Source organism: Oryza glaberrima, chromosome 5, assembly GCF_000147395.1.
Source record: "Oryza glaberrima chromosome 5, OglaRS2, whole genome shotgun sequence".
NCBI lineage: Eukaryota > Viridiplantae > Streptophyta > Magnoliopsida > Poales > Poaceae > Oryza > Oryza glaberrima.
Genome location: NC_068330.1, coordinates 1,887,562 through 1,903,439, shown reverse-complemented (window position 1 = coordinate 1,903,439; position 15,878 = coordinate 1,887,562). Strand labels below are relative to the sequence as shown.

Below are 15,878 nucleotides of genomic sequence, written 5' to 3'. Positions count from 1 at the left end.
GGCTGATCATGTTGAGCATGGCGGCAACGATCTTCATTGTGGGGCAGCATATTATTCACTGGAGCTCCCGCTCATCGTGTTGCGAGCGAACTACCGACTCAAATCACCGCAAATCCATCGATCCATCGATGGGATCTAGTTAGGGTGGTCTAGCAGGGCAGGGAGGGGAAGCGGGTGGCGCTTACGTTGCAGAGGAAACCAGCGGGCAGTGGCGCTGCCTGACGAGGAGAGAACGATATCGTTGTGGGTCTATGGATGAAAATACCCCTCACTAATGAGGATTAAACTGTTAACCCACTTTTAATCACAGCCACTGATGTGCTTCGATTTTCGTGCAACTTTTTTTTTAAGAAGTATAGAAGCACATCTCGCATTTATTTCATTTCTTTATTTTGTTAAGACCTGCAGGTTGAACAAACACACGTTGCCTCTTATCAACTTGATATATGATTGGATGTCTGATTAAGGTTGTCCATCATATATAAATATATTTGTATGTCACGGTGATATATTTATGATATATCTAACTGTACGACGTAGTAGTACACATTTGATCACATTGATTTATGCTTGTACTTTATTGGCTAGTGTTTTCCCTGTTTTCTTTCTCTAACATTAAAGCTGGACCAGATGGTCATTAGTCTCTAAAAGTTTCATTGGCTACTTGTAAACATATACGTCAAATTAAGACCTTAATCGGACCATGTTGGCTGCAATTAATTAAATATATTTAATTTCATATGTATGCACTCTACTTTTTATCTTTTGTTGGTTAGCAACCAATAATTGGCTTGAGAAATATATATACATATAGAAGATGACTAGAGTGTGAATATATATAACTTGAAATAATTCGGATCACCACGCAAGCTCAGAACCACGTATATAATTCAAATAGGAAATTAACTAAATATACTGCTCATATTGTGCTTCATGTGTTGTAGTAACATGATTATTCAATTTCACTGTAAATAAATTAATATTTCATGAGTCTACAACAAAAGATATGTTTGTGATTGTTATTGCTTCAGTTCAATTGATTCCTGACAGATGATGTCTACTAGCTAGTACTCCATCATCATGGAAGGGAACAATAATATCCTAGCACTGTTTGTCCTTAATATCTTTTGCAGTTTAATTTCTAGCTAGCCGTCAATGGAGACTCAAAAATTATAAACAGTGTAGTGGCGTAGATCGACAAGTACAGTCTAGTCGCCGGCAGGCTAAGATTGTCAATGCATGTGTCAGTGGAGAACGTCCACAAAAACAAGTAGTGTTTCAATGTTTCATTAGTTAATAATCTTAGTGTTCACATACAAATCATGGAAACAACTAATTAACTTGCAGAAACAACCTACCCTAGCTGGTTTTTGCACTCTGAAGTCTAAACTGAAAAGGTCTTCAGTTCTTGATATATATGCAGATATTGTCAACTACTAGCTGATGAAGGCCTTGACTCTGTAGCTAAATACTAAGCCTCATGTGTCAATTTCTTCATGATTTCTCCACCCATGTTGCGGCTGGATAATGTACACTTAGGCATCAGTCCATATGGTGTGTGAATGTGCAAGAACGGATCCAACACGCTAGGTAGAGTCGTAGAGATATATATAGATCCGGCCGTGAAAATGCCATCAAACCTTTCTCATGAAACTACGCTTATGAAGAAAGAGAGTTTACACATGTTTATCTTTTTGAATTCCATGCATATTGATTTCGATTGGCTACAAGTGCATGCGCATTAATCCGCAAGTGGTTGACACTGGTTTATTACTTTCTTTACATAGCAAAAAAAATAATAATGAAACTATGGTTGTGTTTAGTTCCCTTCAAACTTCCAAAAATCCCGTCACATCAAATATTTGGATACATGCATAGAGCATTAAATGTGGACGAAAAAAACCAATTACACAGTTTGCATGTAAATTACGAGACGAATCTTTTGAGCCTAATTACGCCGTGATTTGACAATGTGGTGCTACAGTAAACATTTGCTAATGGCAAATTAATTAGGCTTAATAAATTCGTCTCGCAGTTTACAGGCGGAATCTGTAATTTATTTTATTATTAGTATATATTTAATACTTCAAATGTGTGTCCGTATTCTTCAAAAAAAAATTAGAGGAGGAACTAAACACAGCCTATATTTAAAAAATATATTTTGCGAGATAAATCTAATCGATATGATTAATTCTTGTGTAATTAATGATATCAAGTCAAGTAAAAGAGAGATGATTAAAAGAAGCGAATATTAGGGAAGAACCTAATATCAGATAATTAGAAGAGCGAGACTTCAAACCTAGATCATCTAGCACACAACTTTATAGACGCTAGCTGAAAAAATCATGGACGTTTGAGAGAGAGAGAGATCGTACTGAATGGAGTTAATTGTTTGCTGCAGAGCGTGGCATATCCTCTCTTGCACGCACCACCACTCCTAGGCTATAGCTTATCTCGATCGATCAACTTGGTGATCGAAAGGGAGCCTACATCGCGTTGACTCCGTTGACCCGGCCCATGCAGTACACGTGGACGCGAGTGCCTCATCCACCTGTCACGCTGACGTACGCCGCCGTCTGACATGGCTGGCCCACCATCCCCATCGATTCCGATCCCCATTCTCTTGCATAATTTGGTCCAAGTCCAAGTCTTTCCGTTTCACGTTACATATGCTATAGCTTCTCGTCGTTAGCTAGCTATAGGTTAAACTACTTTACTAATTTCTCACTCTCTCTCTCTCTCTCTCTTGGAACCTAGCTAACTAGCTAGGAGTAGTAGTAGGAGCAAGAGCCATATAAAGCTAGCTAGCTACGACCTAGCTAGCTCTCCCCTACTTTAATTGATTTCTCTCCTTCTCACTCTACTGATCGATCGATCGAGCTCTATCCATGGAGATGATGGTGCAGAAGCAACGACACGAGGAGGGGGAAGAGGAGCGAGGAGGCTTGTGCGCCCGCGAGATCAAGGAGCTCGACTTCTTCTCGGCCGCCGGTGCCGGTGCCGGCCGGAGGGACGACGACGACGTCCTCCGTGCGGATGGGATCAGCAGCAGCCACGCCGGATTTATGGTCAGCGTAAGTCGTCGTCGTCGTCGTCAAGATCTAGCTAATAGCTTGCTTGACGATACATCCATGCTTGCATATATATGTTTCATGAATTATGGGATTTAGGTTGCAAGATGCATGTGATCTCGATCGATGGCTTGATCGATGGATCTTGATTAGTATTTCTGATTGTGTTTGATCGATCGATCGAGCAGACTGCGCTGGACTTGCTGACAGCGGTCAACGACGGTGATCATCATGAGGAGAAGAAAGGGCAGTCAAATATTCACCAAAGCAAGGTAATTAAGCATCTTACTTACTTTACTCATCTTGATCTATTATGGGGGATCAATTCACACACACATATATATACTTTTCATGACCTTAAGGGAGTACGTACGTCGGAATTAATTCATAACATTATATATATATGCAGCAGATGGATGCGGCGGCGACGACGGTGGAGGGGGAGCTCCGGCAAGCCGGCGAAGAGAACCGGCGGCTGCGGCGGAGGCTGGAGGAGCTCACCAGCAGCTATGGCGCCCTCTACCACCAGCTCGTCCAGGCGCAGCAGCTGCACACCAAGCATCAGCAGCAGGTATGTAATTAATACAAATTTTTGCAATTCGTGACAATAATCTCAATTAACCCGATCAAATCAAATATGTTTTCCGGCCTGCTGCTGCTAATTGATCGATCAACCAAAAAATTGATACACGTACGACTTATTTGATTCTCTCACACTAACTTATAGTGATCTCTAGTCAACGCTGTACTTTCATGTGCAGCAAATTATATACTACATGGTACTATTTGTTTTTCTTTCAATAGAAGAAAAGAAACCGATGATATGTTACGCAGCAACTAGTAATTAAATTATGTCTCACATGAAACTGCTCCTATAAATCCGCATAGCTGATTGCAACCTGGCTTCCCATTTTGTGTTTCAAATTAACGATCGACGGCTTATTCTGCTCCTGATTTCTTGTTCTATATATACATATGCACAATTAACTCATCGATGAGGATTAAGGGAAAAAATTGATTTTTTTCGACGAACAGTACACGGTCATGCAGATGCTAGACGCCACTAATTAACACAAATCGTGCAAGCACGCATTGCCGCGGTTCAAATATGTCGTTAGTTCAGATCATAATCAAACTAATCAAGTAAATTAAGTCTGTTACCAACTACTATTCAATTCAGAATGTAGACCGTGATGTCAATGATGTATATATTTTTTCCTAAAACATTTGGATATAGACCTATATGGATGAACCTAACCAATATTGATTGGCACTCTCGATTATCACAGTGACGTGCGGTTTAGTTTGTGCAAGATTTCTTGCTAAATATTCATGATTAGCTAGTTTGTCAAACCTCTGCACTAATTTGTCAATTATTCAAAAATTACATTTATAAATATGTTTATTTTCTAGGTGCATCATGGACATGCCCATGCATATTGTAACTAAAACATAGAATTATATATGTACACATATATAATTCGATAAATTTTCTATTTTTGATGCATATATTCCTTTATATATCTAATAACTCCAACATTACATGTATATTGCCCAATACGTTTTTGGCTCATAATTGGCACATATTTTTGCATGATAAATTCGATAGTATACTTACCTAGATCTGTAGTCAAGAGAAATACATTATTTGGCACATTTTTTTGCATGTATATATCGATCTCTTCTCATCTTCTGTGCATCCATTTTCCAATTAATTAATTAAGGTGTGTGCCTCAAGCATCACCCTTTGAATTTTGTGATCGTCGAAGGGAGACCGTGCATGCATACCGTACGTGTCAGCATAAATTCAACACCATGATTTATTTAGGCCGGTGATCAAATCCATCACTCTTTTATAACAAATTAATTGCAAGAGATCGACGTGTGTCGATCGAGATACAAATGCACAAGTGTGCAGTGTGTTTCTAGCCACAGAATCAAACAAGAGAGAATCCATGCTGCAAGAGACCAAACACAAAAGAACTTGAAACTGAAGCTAAGCTGCATTTACTTAGTAGTAGTTGGCACATGCTAATCCTTGATTTTTTCGATCACTTTAGTCTTTATCAGTAATAGCAATTGACGTACGTGCTACTGTTCGATCGATTGGTGCAGGCTCCGATCGCCGGCGTGCAGTTGCTGGACGCTCTCGCGGCGGCGTCTCCGGCGAGCCACCGGCGACGAGCGGCGGCGGCGGTGGACGGCGATAGAACAGCTGACTCTGATGGTGGCGAGGGCGACGAGAACGTGTCGCCTTCTCTTGGTAGCAAGAGGCCGGCGGCGGCAGCGACGTTAACGCGGCTGACGCCGGAGAGCGGCAGCGGCGGGGAGAATAATGGCGGCGGCGAGCAGGCGCCGGCGGCGGAGATGGCGCCGTGCCGGAAGGCCAGGGTGTCGGTGCGAGCACGATCCGAGGCTCCAATGGTAAGTAATTAATTTTATTCGTAGTGTATTATACTTCCTCCGTTTCATATTATAAGACTTTCTAGTATTGCCCATATTTATATATATCAATGAATCTAAATATATATGTGTACTTAGATTCATTAGCATTTATATAAATGTGAACAATGTTAACCTGAAACGGATGGAGTATTTGTGAACTTCATTGCAAATTAAACCGGCTATTACACATGCACCATATAGCTGATGAAAAAACTGAAAGTTATATATATGCTTTATAATCAGTAATTAAATTAACTTTAAGCATATATACATGTTTATATATGTAGATCAGTGATGGATGCCAATGGAGGAAGTACGGGCAGAAGATGGCCAAGGGTAACCCTTGCCCTAGAGCCTACTACCGATGCACAATGGCTTCGCAATGCCCCGTCAGAAAACAGGTACATCGTCTACACTAGTCTTTTGTATATTTTTTAGAAGATTATTACTCCAATATTACTGATTCCGCGTTTGTAGCACACGTATGTTTTATATATTAGTTTTCTCTCACACAATGTCTGTTAATTAGAGCAACTATTTAATTAACCTGAGTATGTGTCTAAACTTTTCTAGAATTCTGTGACATTTGTTAGTTGTGTATACAAAATATTCACGGGAAACTTATGTGCACGGATATGTTCCAAACATGATATATATGTAAAAGATTATATAAGCAACAACCATCTAAGTCATTATTCATAAAATTGTTTTGGGAGCTGAATGTCCTGATCTATTGGGTGTTGTCATAATTGTTGAGAACAGGAATAAATTGGGGATATTTTCTATATGATGGACCAGCATAAAATGTCGAGGGAAACCGATTAAATTAGTGCCGGCCTCGTGCTAAAAGTACACTTTGTTCATTTCAATATGAATCGGTAGCAATATTTACATATAGATAGGACAACATATTATTCCTGGGCACCCTGCAATCGATCAAGGAATATATAACAATTTGCTTATTGCAATTCTTAAATAGAAAACAATAGAACATGTACTATCAAATTAATTAATTAGTAGTACTACGTACTACCGCTACCTCGGAATAGATATATAGTACCATGGAAATTTATTATTTGCTATTTGTACCTCATTTTTATATATATTGAAAGTATATGAACAACTCCAAGAAAACATACTACAAATGTGTACAATTTTTTAAAGGGCACGTAGGCACTAATGTGAACGTATATAGTATATATTAGTACAAGGTCATTGGCTTGCAGGATACACCCTTTGCACACGATATAAATGAATAATAATTAATTAACAACATGGCTGCAAATCTCTTCTGTATCTTACTTGACCCTACTGGTCCATATATGTATATATAAATTAACAGCATGATGGATTAGCTGCACTAATTTATTCCAAGCACAAATCATGACGTCCCACCAAAACCCTGACACATATTGTCCAAGTTGAAATATTAGTCAATCATCGAATAAAAATATCTCAATCTGCAACTTGTTTGGCTTATACGAGCATCCAAGAAAAGAAAATAAACACTCTAGCAAATATATATGCTATGTTTGGAATAAGATTTTATCATTTTCTTTTAAAATCTATATAATTACTTCGGTACTTTTAAATTGTTAATCTATACTCCCTCGTAACAAAGTATAAGCATTTCTAAAACTCGAATTTTGCACCAGATTATCCTGCATTTCTGATACACTGATTCTAATTCACGAAAATCCCTACATTTTTAGCCCACTAAGAGAGTACGTAGTATGTTCTTGAGAGGCACATAAACAATTCAAAATTTTAAATTTTGTTACTGGGAGGAAATTTTTTTTCCCTCGGTACGTATTTTGGCTATTTGCTAAATAATCTAAACATGCTTATATTTTAACAGAGAAGTACATATTAATTTTTAGAAAAGTAATTAAGAAGCTAGCTACGGATAGTCGTTGAGGTTTTAAAAATTTTGATCAAATTTTATCTTAAACATCAATTTAATTAGCTATGGCTAGATCGAGGGATTAACTAATTAATACAGTAATTTGCGCGAAAAGAGATGAAAATTAAGTAATTAACGGTGACTAAAAAACTGAAATAATTTGTGTACGTGCAGGTGCAACGATGCGCGGAGGACAAGAGCATCCTCATCACCACCTACGAGGGCACCCACAGCCACCCGCTGCCGCCGGCCGCCGCCGCCATGGCCAAGACCACCTCCGCCGCCGCCGCCATGCTCCTCTCCGGCCCCGCCGTCAGCCGCGACGCGCTGTTCGCCGCCCACCACCACGTCGTCGCGCCGCCGCCCTTCTTCCACCACCCCTACGCCGGGTCCACCATGGCCACGCTCTCCGCCTCCGCCCCGTTCCCGACCATCACGCTCGACCTCACCCAGCCGCCGCCGACGACGACGACCACCGCCGCCGCCGCCATGCTCCAGCTCCACCGCCCTCATGCCTTCTCCTCATTGCCGTTCTCGATGTACGGCGCCGGCGGCGGCTCGCACCGGCCGCCCGTCGTCCTGCCCCCGCCGTCGTCGGTGGTGGAGACGATGACCGCCGCGATCACCAGGGACCCCAACTTCACCACGGCGGTGGCGGCCGCGCTCTCCTCGATCATGGCGGGAGGCGGCGCCCAAGCTCGAACACCTCCACGCGGCGGGAGTGACGCCGCCGGAGACATCAACGGAGGCGGCGGCGCCGACCACGCCACTGCCGGAGCACGCGCCGCGGCGGCGGCGACGCAGCCTTGCGGCACGTCTCCCACCTGACGCCGCCGCCGTCGATGGGATACATGCATATACGTACTTAGCTGTACATTCGTATGCGTATATAAATACGCCGTAGATACGTACGTACACGTCGGTTTGTATTACTGTTTTGCTGTTGTACATGAATTTTTCTCTTGGTATATTCATATTTTTGGAGAGGTTATTATAGAGAAGGTTTAGTCTTTTTGAAACTTAAATTTAGCAAAATTTAATCTACGTCCATTCTCAACAGCCCATTGAACACATTGTGAGATCCACTTATGAAATTTGGGCCTAAATTGGATCACAAGACCAACATTTCGGCCAAATTTGGATATCGTTACCCAATGTAGCGATCTAATTTTGGGCCGATCAAGGCCTTCAATCTCAAACATGCGGCCCATCAATATGTCAACGGCCCATATATACACTTGGAACGCATCATCTTTGTTGAAAAAAGAAACTCGGATATATTTCAGAATCCACAATATGATCAGAGGATTATTTCTCAGACTGCATCATTCAATTTATACACATCAGGTAGATCATACATCCATGTCTGTTCTTCTTTTTTCTTCAGAAAGAAGCAACCAAAGAGGTTTGTCCGTGTACTAGCTACTATATATCATAAAACCATACATGTTTGGTTTCAGCTTATGAAATATACAGGCTAATCTCCGTGATCTGAAGAGTGATCTACATACACTCTTCATGCAGATTTAGCGAACCCGATCCTGTCTTTGCCGAAGTCGAAAACCGTATGATAAGCACCCATGAAGACATCTCCAAGAATCCTGTGGCAAAGTTCATGCAAAATTTTGTGAGTTCATGCAAAATTTTGTGAGTTCATGCGAAATTTGGAGATTCAGAAGACAGAATGATAATGAGGCCAGGTATTGGCATATAAGTTATGCTGCGTACCAAAGAGGACCGCGTGGTGGAGGTATGTCGAACGCCATGAACCCGCTGATGCAGACGGTTTGCCCTCCTTGCTCCAGTTTCACGATGTACTGCATATTGCAAATGTTAGAAAATTTAATAATGATGTGATGACTATGGACAGTAAGGAATTTGAGGTAAAATTTGCATCTCAATGCAGGAAGAACTGAAGAGAGCGAACGAAAAAGGCCAATCGTATTTCATATATTAATCACCTCACTTGACTACCATGGTGAAAAAGGTTTTGATTCAAACTATTCACTATAAATCAGCAAATGATATTCATGATTGCAAATATCAACAGTTCACTATTTAACTTCATACGTTTGAAATAGTAAACAACTTCAAATGCATCAGGATCCTACAGGAGATCTATGGTAAACAAACAATAGCAGATGTTTGACCTTGGAGAATGCACATGATTCAAATGGTACAATAATTTGATCGATCATTTACCTAAAACAAATGCGTCAAAAGAATTTACCTAAAACAATACCATGCTGAAAGAAAAAGACCCGACTAATATTGGCAAAATGAGCTAGGAGAGACTATCACGAACCTGCTCTGGTGTAAGAATAAATGTCTTGTTTGCAATGGTGAATGCAAGATTAGGCATCTTCGAGATTTGATGGCAGCTGACAGTTGATTCTCCATTGGGGCTTGGTAGACGCTCACATAACTGGAATGCAAGGCAAAACCTTGTCAGCAGTTACATAATTTGAGAATCATAGAAAGTAGTGTGGACACAGTGATAGTAACCTGATTAGCATAATTCAATATCAGCTCCTTCGTTTTATTTTCGCGTAGCTGGTTCTCTATCCACACAACAGCCATCTCACAAACTGAACACATAGCATCAGAACCCAGGTTTTCTTTGTCGACAACAGATTCAATCCCATTGCTGCAGAAATTTTTGCCAAATAAGAATACATATCACATCTTCAAAAGAGTAGTTCCATGTATATTGGAACATTACTAGATAATGAACTAACCTTACTGAGCGTTTACCGTCAAACATACACAGACCAACCTGGCTGCATACCTTCTGCGGATCTGTCTGCTCAGACACAAAACATCACCAAATTACTAGAGTTCAAGAGTAACTCACACAACACAATCACGACACAGCACAAGTCTGTAAAATACAGCAAAGAGCTTAGCAAACCTGTGCTATGAGCAAGTTGAGGATCATCTCTCCATACTCGCTAACCACTTCTTTGCATTCCGTGCTGATGATTCCTTCAGCCCCAATAGCATGGTTCACTTGAGCAACTATAGCCTGGAAATAACAGAAGGTGCAAAGATTTTAAAAGTCACATTATATTGCTCAAAATTGCAGCCACACTCAGTAACTAGCGGTATTCTCCATATTTGTATATGTCACTGAACACTATCTACCTTGACCAATCAACTATTTTATCTTAGCATGGAAACTTTGAGCTCAGTAACCATGAACAAACAAATATGAAGGCGATCTGGATCCTTAATTTGAAGATATTTAATACATACTGTTGGACCAGCAAGCAAGGAAGTTCCGGAGTCCACAATAGCAGCACAGCCTTTTGCACAGAAGCCAGTTGAGTGGCCATCAATAAGGAGATCCCCCATGTTAAACTGCCAGTAGCCTTTGCGGGAAACAGGGACATAGGTGTGATCCCCCTTATAATGCTTCGGATCCATGCCACCAAAGACGAGCTCACCACCAGAGGATGCATCCGGGTCTCGGTTCAGCCAAAACGAGAAGACATCATCTGCAAGCAGTTCCTGCTCCTGCATGCTCTGCCTATTGTTGCACAGAAGAGCGAAGGTACATTACAGGTGACTATGAAATGCCGCTGAGGCGATGATGGTGGCTTAAAATTGCTTGAAAACGTACCAAATCGGAGGAGCTTTCCCAACAGAGATTTCAGGGTAGCCAAGACCAAGAATTCCATCAAACTTTCCGATGATAAAGGTAACACTTGTTTCGCGTGTTGCCTCGATGAACTTCTGAAATAGCCAGATGGGAGGGAAAAGAACTGCAGCATTAGGAATATGATACATGAATGCTAAAAAGAAGAACTACTACTCTATTACCCTCATTCAATTTACCTGGTTTTTTACTACAAGGTCTCCAACCAACACATTATCCTTACTGAAGAATCCAGAAATTGCCCCAGAACCATATGTAATTTTGCAAGTTTCTCCTGAACAGTTGAGAGAAAATGGGTGGATTTTCAGTAATGCCTCTTGAATGGTGCACAAATGAGACCCATACTTAAAAGACCCTACTTGAAAAGAAAAAGATATACATACCATCTGCTTTGTAAGAGCTCGACTTTTTCGAGTTGTATCTGCTGTGGAGGTAGCATGCTATCTGCAGACATTCACATCAGACATCAAAGTGCTTTCATGTGAAAAAACAACCACACAGATCAATCCGTAACACAGGAACTCACCGAAAAATAGCATTTTGCTGAAGGAACCCACAGGTTGGAGCTTCCAGTGTCAAATATCACCGTGAAGTTCTGCGGCGGCGAGCCGAGGCCAATCACCCCATAGTACTGGGTGTTGAGGTAGTCCACCAGAGGGACAGGATCACTGTCTGAACTGCCGGTCTTCAGAAGACGGTTGCCCTGCTGCGCCAACTTGGCGGCAGTGAGATCTTCCTTGTCCAATCTCTTCTTGTTGAGGTTGACTCTCAGGAACCCATCAGAGGAAGCATGAAGCAGCAAGGCACATGACAGAGCCCACAAACAAGTTGTCACCAACAAGAGGTGCATCTTGGCCATGATATCAAGAAATCAACGCACCTGCTAAAATACGTGCCAAATGATCAATTGAGAAAACTAATAGACCTTAATCTTTATTATGCTTAAATTGTAGAATCAATAATAGCAGGTTAACTGAACTAGAAATAGAGAACAGATTACTGGAAGTCAAACAGTGGGGTATTTCTCACGAAACAGAGATTAAAAGGGAAATGAACCTCACAGAGAAAAAGATGGAAATTTACAGCCTTGGTACCACTTCTAACTAGCTGAATTAGGTACTACTGATCTTTGTAAGGAGAAAACACAACCGCATATAGGGTTACATGTTCATCTACAGTCCAATAAACCGGGAACGATATAGCCAACAGACTCAATTCACAGTAAGGCTCAAAGTTTATATTTTGTCCATCAAAAAAAGAACAAAGAAAGAATCCTTAAACAGCATATATCAGGACAGAAAAAAAAAAACTTAACCAGACCACACAACATATACATGAATACATCCGAGAGGAGGTGAGAAATCTTAATAGAGCGAGCTAAACCGACGAGAGATGAGATGTAATCAACCGATTAAGACAGAACAGTTGTAGTAGTAGCTAAGAGCAGCCAGCAAAGTAATTAATCGTTCTCACCTCAGGTTCCTTGGTGTGTTGTGGTGGTAGCTCCCCAGCCTCCCAAGAAGAAGAAGAGAGAGTGGGGGAAGCCAAAGTCCAAGGTAGAGGAAAGCAAGAAAGAAAGATGAGGACAAAGACGATAAATACAGCAACCTCTCCTCTTTCTTCTCTTGAGACTTCATCAGAGTTCAGACAGGTGAGGTGAGAGAAACCCATTGGGAAGCTCGGAGGTGGGCCCACCGACCACTCCGCAGCTGGGACCCACATGTCAGTGGTGACGACGGCATGGGGGAGCTCCGGATGGATATTCCAAGGAAAGAATTGTTGGAGTAGTAGCGTGGAAAAGATGAGAGATTATTAAAAAGAAGAAAAAGATTGGCATAAATACTCCTACAGTAGAGCAAGAAACAGGTGGTGAAAAAAGAAAAAACTGAAGGCGAAAGCAACAGGTTGGTGTGCAGCTGTGGCTACTGGATATTTCTCTCGTCTTCTCGCAGGGATGCAGGTCGTCTGCAGTACTGCACTCACTGACATGTGGGCCCCACAGCCCCCGGGCCCACATGTCAGTGAGCAGTACTGCAGGATCTCAATTGTTCTCGCAGGCTCAGCTCAGCTCAGCTACCCAGTACCCACCATGGCGACTGACTGACTGGTGAGAGGATGGGCCACGTGGACCAATGGCGGAGGACTTCATGGATGGACGGTTTAAGCTTCATGGCCCATGAGATTAATTTCCTTCAGGAAGGAAGGCCCAGCCCAACTGTACAGGGCCCATTTGTGTCCAAAACTGACGATCCAGTTCTACATGCTAAAATCATCCTCCATATCGACCTCATTTCCAGACAAGAAAACATGAAACCATCACAGATTGCATTTCCAACATGAAACATTCATCTCTTCTGGATCAACATACATAAGGTTCATATGTTACATCAACTTTAGCAGGGGCGTGATTATACCATACTTTTTTGGTGTAATACTACTACTGCTCAGTACACATCATCATAGGTAAGGCAAAGGTTGGGCTAGTTGTTCACCATGCCCAGGTCATCACCGCCTCCAAACAAGCCTGAAGCTATGGTGCCAACATCCTCTAACCCTACTCCGATGAGGAGGGGATTCTTCTTCTGTGCAGCGCCTTCGCTCCGGAGCCGCACATTCGGGCCTAGACCGCATTTCCCCAGGCATTTGCAGCCAACGACCGCACCATCGGTGCCCACCTTCTTCTCGAACTCCTGCAGCACCGCGAGGGAGCCCGATTTCTTGCATTTGCCTCCCATGCAGACCTCAATTCTGTTCGTCATCGGCTTCTCAACTACTGCAATGGTAGCAGTGGTGGACAACATTGTATTTGCAGGTTCTGATGAGATCTGAGCATCTTGGCATGGCTCCAGTGTCACTGATTCTGGAATCTGGGGCAGTATTATAGGGAAAACGGTGCTCGAGGGTTGTGTTTGTGGTGTGGTTATCGTAGCACAGCGGCTCATTCTGACAACCTCCTTGCACTCGCTGTCGCTAGATTCTGAGGAGCATGAGGTGCTGTCTTCATCCTTGCAGAGAGTCAATGTGGCCATCTTCTTTTCCTTCTTCTTCATCTTCATAGCCATCTTTGCGGCTTTCTTCTCTTCCTTTTCTCTCTTCTTCATGGCCTTCATTGCAGCCTTGTCATACTCCATTGCTGGTGCTGTTGCGACATCGGATGCAGCAACTTGGGGAACTGTCGTTGAGATCGCAACGCCTTCCCCAATTTGTGGCACGGTAACAGTGGCAACGCAGTTCATTGTCATCATCTGCTCCTCACACTCACTCTCACTTGATTCACTTGATTCAGAGGAGTCATCATCATCGCATTTCATCGTCGTGGCAGCCTTCATTGCTTCCTTCTGCTGCTTCTTGAGTGCTTTCATTGCATCCTTGTCCTCCTTCATCTTCTTCTTCAGTTCGCCCTCCTCATCCCTCATTCGATTCAACTCCTCCAGCAGTAGCTCTGTGGCTTCCTGCATTAAAACATTTGCAGCAATTCAATTCTAGTCCTAAGCTCCTAGCTCACACAAATGTCACACTACAAAACGAATCATCTGTCTAATTTTTACAACCCAAGTAAAGTTCAAGCAAAATATTGCATTGTTAATCTCAGCAAAATTGTTGTCTACAACTATCAATACAATCAAATCCATATCCGGGATTTACGTGTCTTTGACATAGAGGCCGGTTTATCCATCATCTAAAAAAGTAAAATCCATATCAACCTCTCATACTTGCCCAAAAGACTGAAATTATTAGACAAGAAAACGAACAATTTTTATGATTACAATTGCGAGACCAAATCAAACGTCCTACCGCCATCAATCCACCGTCATCAAATTAATCCTCTAACTTTTGTGACAACTTCTAGGGCATACTCAGATTCCCTCATATTATTCCCAATCCTAAACAGAAAGGGGGAAATCCAAGAACCTAGGAGACAGAGAGAGATCGAGGGTCTCACCGAGAGGACCTTCTCCTTGGCCGCGTCCCCGGCGGCGATCCCCATGGCTCGGAGCTTGGCCAGGTCCCTCGCCACCGCCTCCACCGCCTTCCGCGGCGGCGCCTCGTAGTACCTGAGGTGCCCCTCATCGCCAAATCCCCCGCCTCCGCGCCCGACGCAGGAAACCCTGGCCGCGCACCTCCTCCCCCTCCCCCTCAGCACCACCGGGGACGCGGCCGTCGCCAGCGACCCCCGGATGGCGGCGCCGGTGAGCTCCATGGCGGCGGCTTCACCGGCGACGAGACGAGACCCCACCTGCGCACCGCACGCTACGACGCTATCTCTCCGCGAGTTTTTATTTTTATTTTTATTCCTTTTCTTTTTTCTTTTTCTCTTTTTTTTTCCCTCCTCAGGTTGCGTTGCGACGAGTCGACGCGTCGGCGTCTGGGTTGCTAAGAATTTACGGTTTTGCCCCTTGGGTGCGTACGTGGCAGGCCGTGGTTGGCTGGGCAGTGGGCTGCGGCTTATGTGGACCAATGAGGCGGTGGTCGTGGTGGGGAGAGATCCTGGCTGTTGGTTGGCGGTAGACGAGTTTGGACGGCTGAGATGACTGCCACGTCAGCAGCACGCGGCGGTTTGACTGGTCGTCGAGGTCGCTCGTTCCGTGGACCGTGTCTGCCCTGCACCGGGAGTAAGAAAATTCAGAACTTCAGATTTTCTTTTCCACAAAAAAAAATTGAAGATAACTAAAGATATATTACTGTCAAGTGTTGAACCTGTTGTTTTTTTCATTGCTTTGGAAGAGTTTATCTGCAGCATTAGGATTATCTCTTCATCCTAATGAAATTGGTACATCTTCAGTTTCTTACAGGAGGTTCA

General features: G+C 42.8%; 3 protein-coding genes across 4 annotated transcripts; 1 reads left to right on the top strand and 2 right to left on the bottom strand.

The window, feature by feature from the left end:
- The first annotated feature begins 2,703 nt into the window (after positions 1-2,703).
- Positions 2,704-8,460, top strand: LOC127773099 (transcription factor WRKY5). Of its 2 annotated transcripts, none has more exons than XM_052299114.1 (6): positions 2,704-3,074; positions 3,260-3,343; positions 3,484-3,642; positions 5,187-5,495; positions 5,804-5,917; positions 7,594-8,460. In XM_052299114.1, exons 1-6 carry the CDS (start codon positions 2,889-2,891, stop codon positions 8,245-8,247), a joined length of 1,506 nt encoding a protein of 501 aa, XP_052155074.1. In that variant the 5' UTR covers positions 2,704-2,888; the 3' UTR covers positions 8,248-8,460. The 2 variants fall into 2 exon arrangements, with proteins under 2 accessions (XP_052155074.1, XP_052155073.1); XM_052299113.1 differs by having other exon boundaries at positions 3,481-3,642.
- A 239-nt stretch (positions 8,461-8,699) lies between these two features.
- LOC127773282 (aspartic proteinase-like) lies at positions 8,700-12,701 on the bottom strand. The gene is given in 14 exon segments (XM_052299322.1): positions 8,700-8,912; positions 8,915-8,938; positions 8,941-9,020; positions 9,148-9,236; positions 9,725-9,844; positions 9,925-10,066; positions 10,158-10,222; positions 10,331-10,444; positions 10,675-10,948; positions 11,042-11,154; positions 11,257-11,351; positions 11,461-11,521; positions 11,604-11,957; positions 12,551-12,701. Coding segments are annotated over 13 exon segments (1,542 nt in total). The 5' UTR covers positions 11,937-11,957; positions 12,551-12,701; the 3' UTR covers positions 8,700-8,880.
- Positions 12,702-13,380: 679 nt separating this feature from the next.
- On the bottom strand, positions 13,381-15,389 carry LOC127773283 (diacylglycerol O-acyltransferase 3). Its single transcript, XM_052299323.1, has 2 exons — positions 15,021-15,389; positions 13,381-14,529 (listed from the first exon to the last, which is right to left on the bottom strand). Exons 1-2 carry the CDS (start codon positions 15,276-15,278, stop codon positions 13,558-13,560), a joined length of 1,230 nt encoding a protein of 409 aa, XP_052155283.1. The 5' UTR covers positions 15,279-15,389; the 3' UTR covers positions 13,381-13,557.
- Positions 15,390-15,878: the final 489 nt, after the last annotated feature.

Coding starts and splice junctions, on each gene's coding strand:
- LOC127773283 (XM_052299323.1), bottom strand. CDS start 15,278: ATGGAGCTCACCGGCGCCGCCATCCGGGGGTCGCTGGCGACGGCCGCG. Junction 14,530..15,020: donor CCAAGGAGAAGGTCCTCTCG/GTGAGACCCTCG, acceptor GTTTTAATGCAG/GAAGCCACAGAGCTACTGCT.
- LOC127773099 (XM_052299113.1), top strand. CDS start 2,889: ATGGAGATGATGGTGCAGAAGCAACGACACGAGGAGGGGGAAGAGGAG. Junction 3,075..3,259: donor ACGCCGGATTTATGGTCAGC/GTAAGTCGTCGT, acceptor TCGATCGAGCAG/ACTGCGCTGGACTTGCTGAC. Junction 3,344..3,480: donor CAAATATTCACCAAAGCAAG/GTAATTAAGCAT, acceptor ATATATATGCAG/CAGATGGATGCGGCGGCGAC.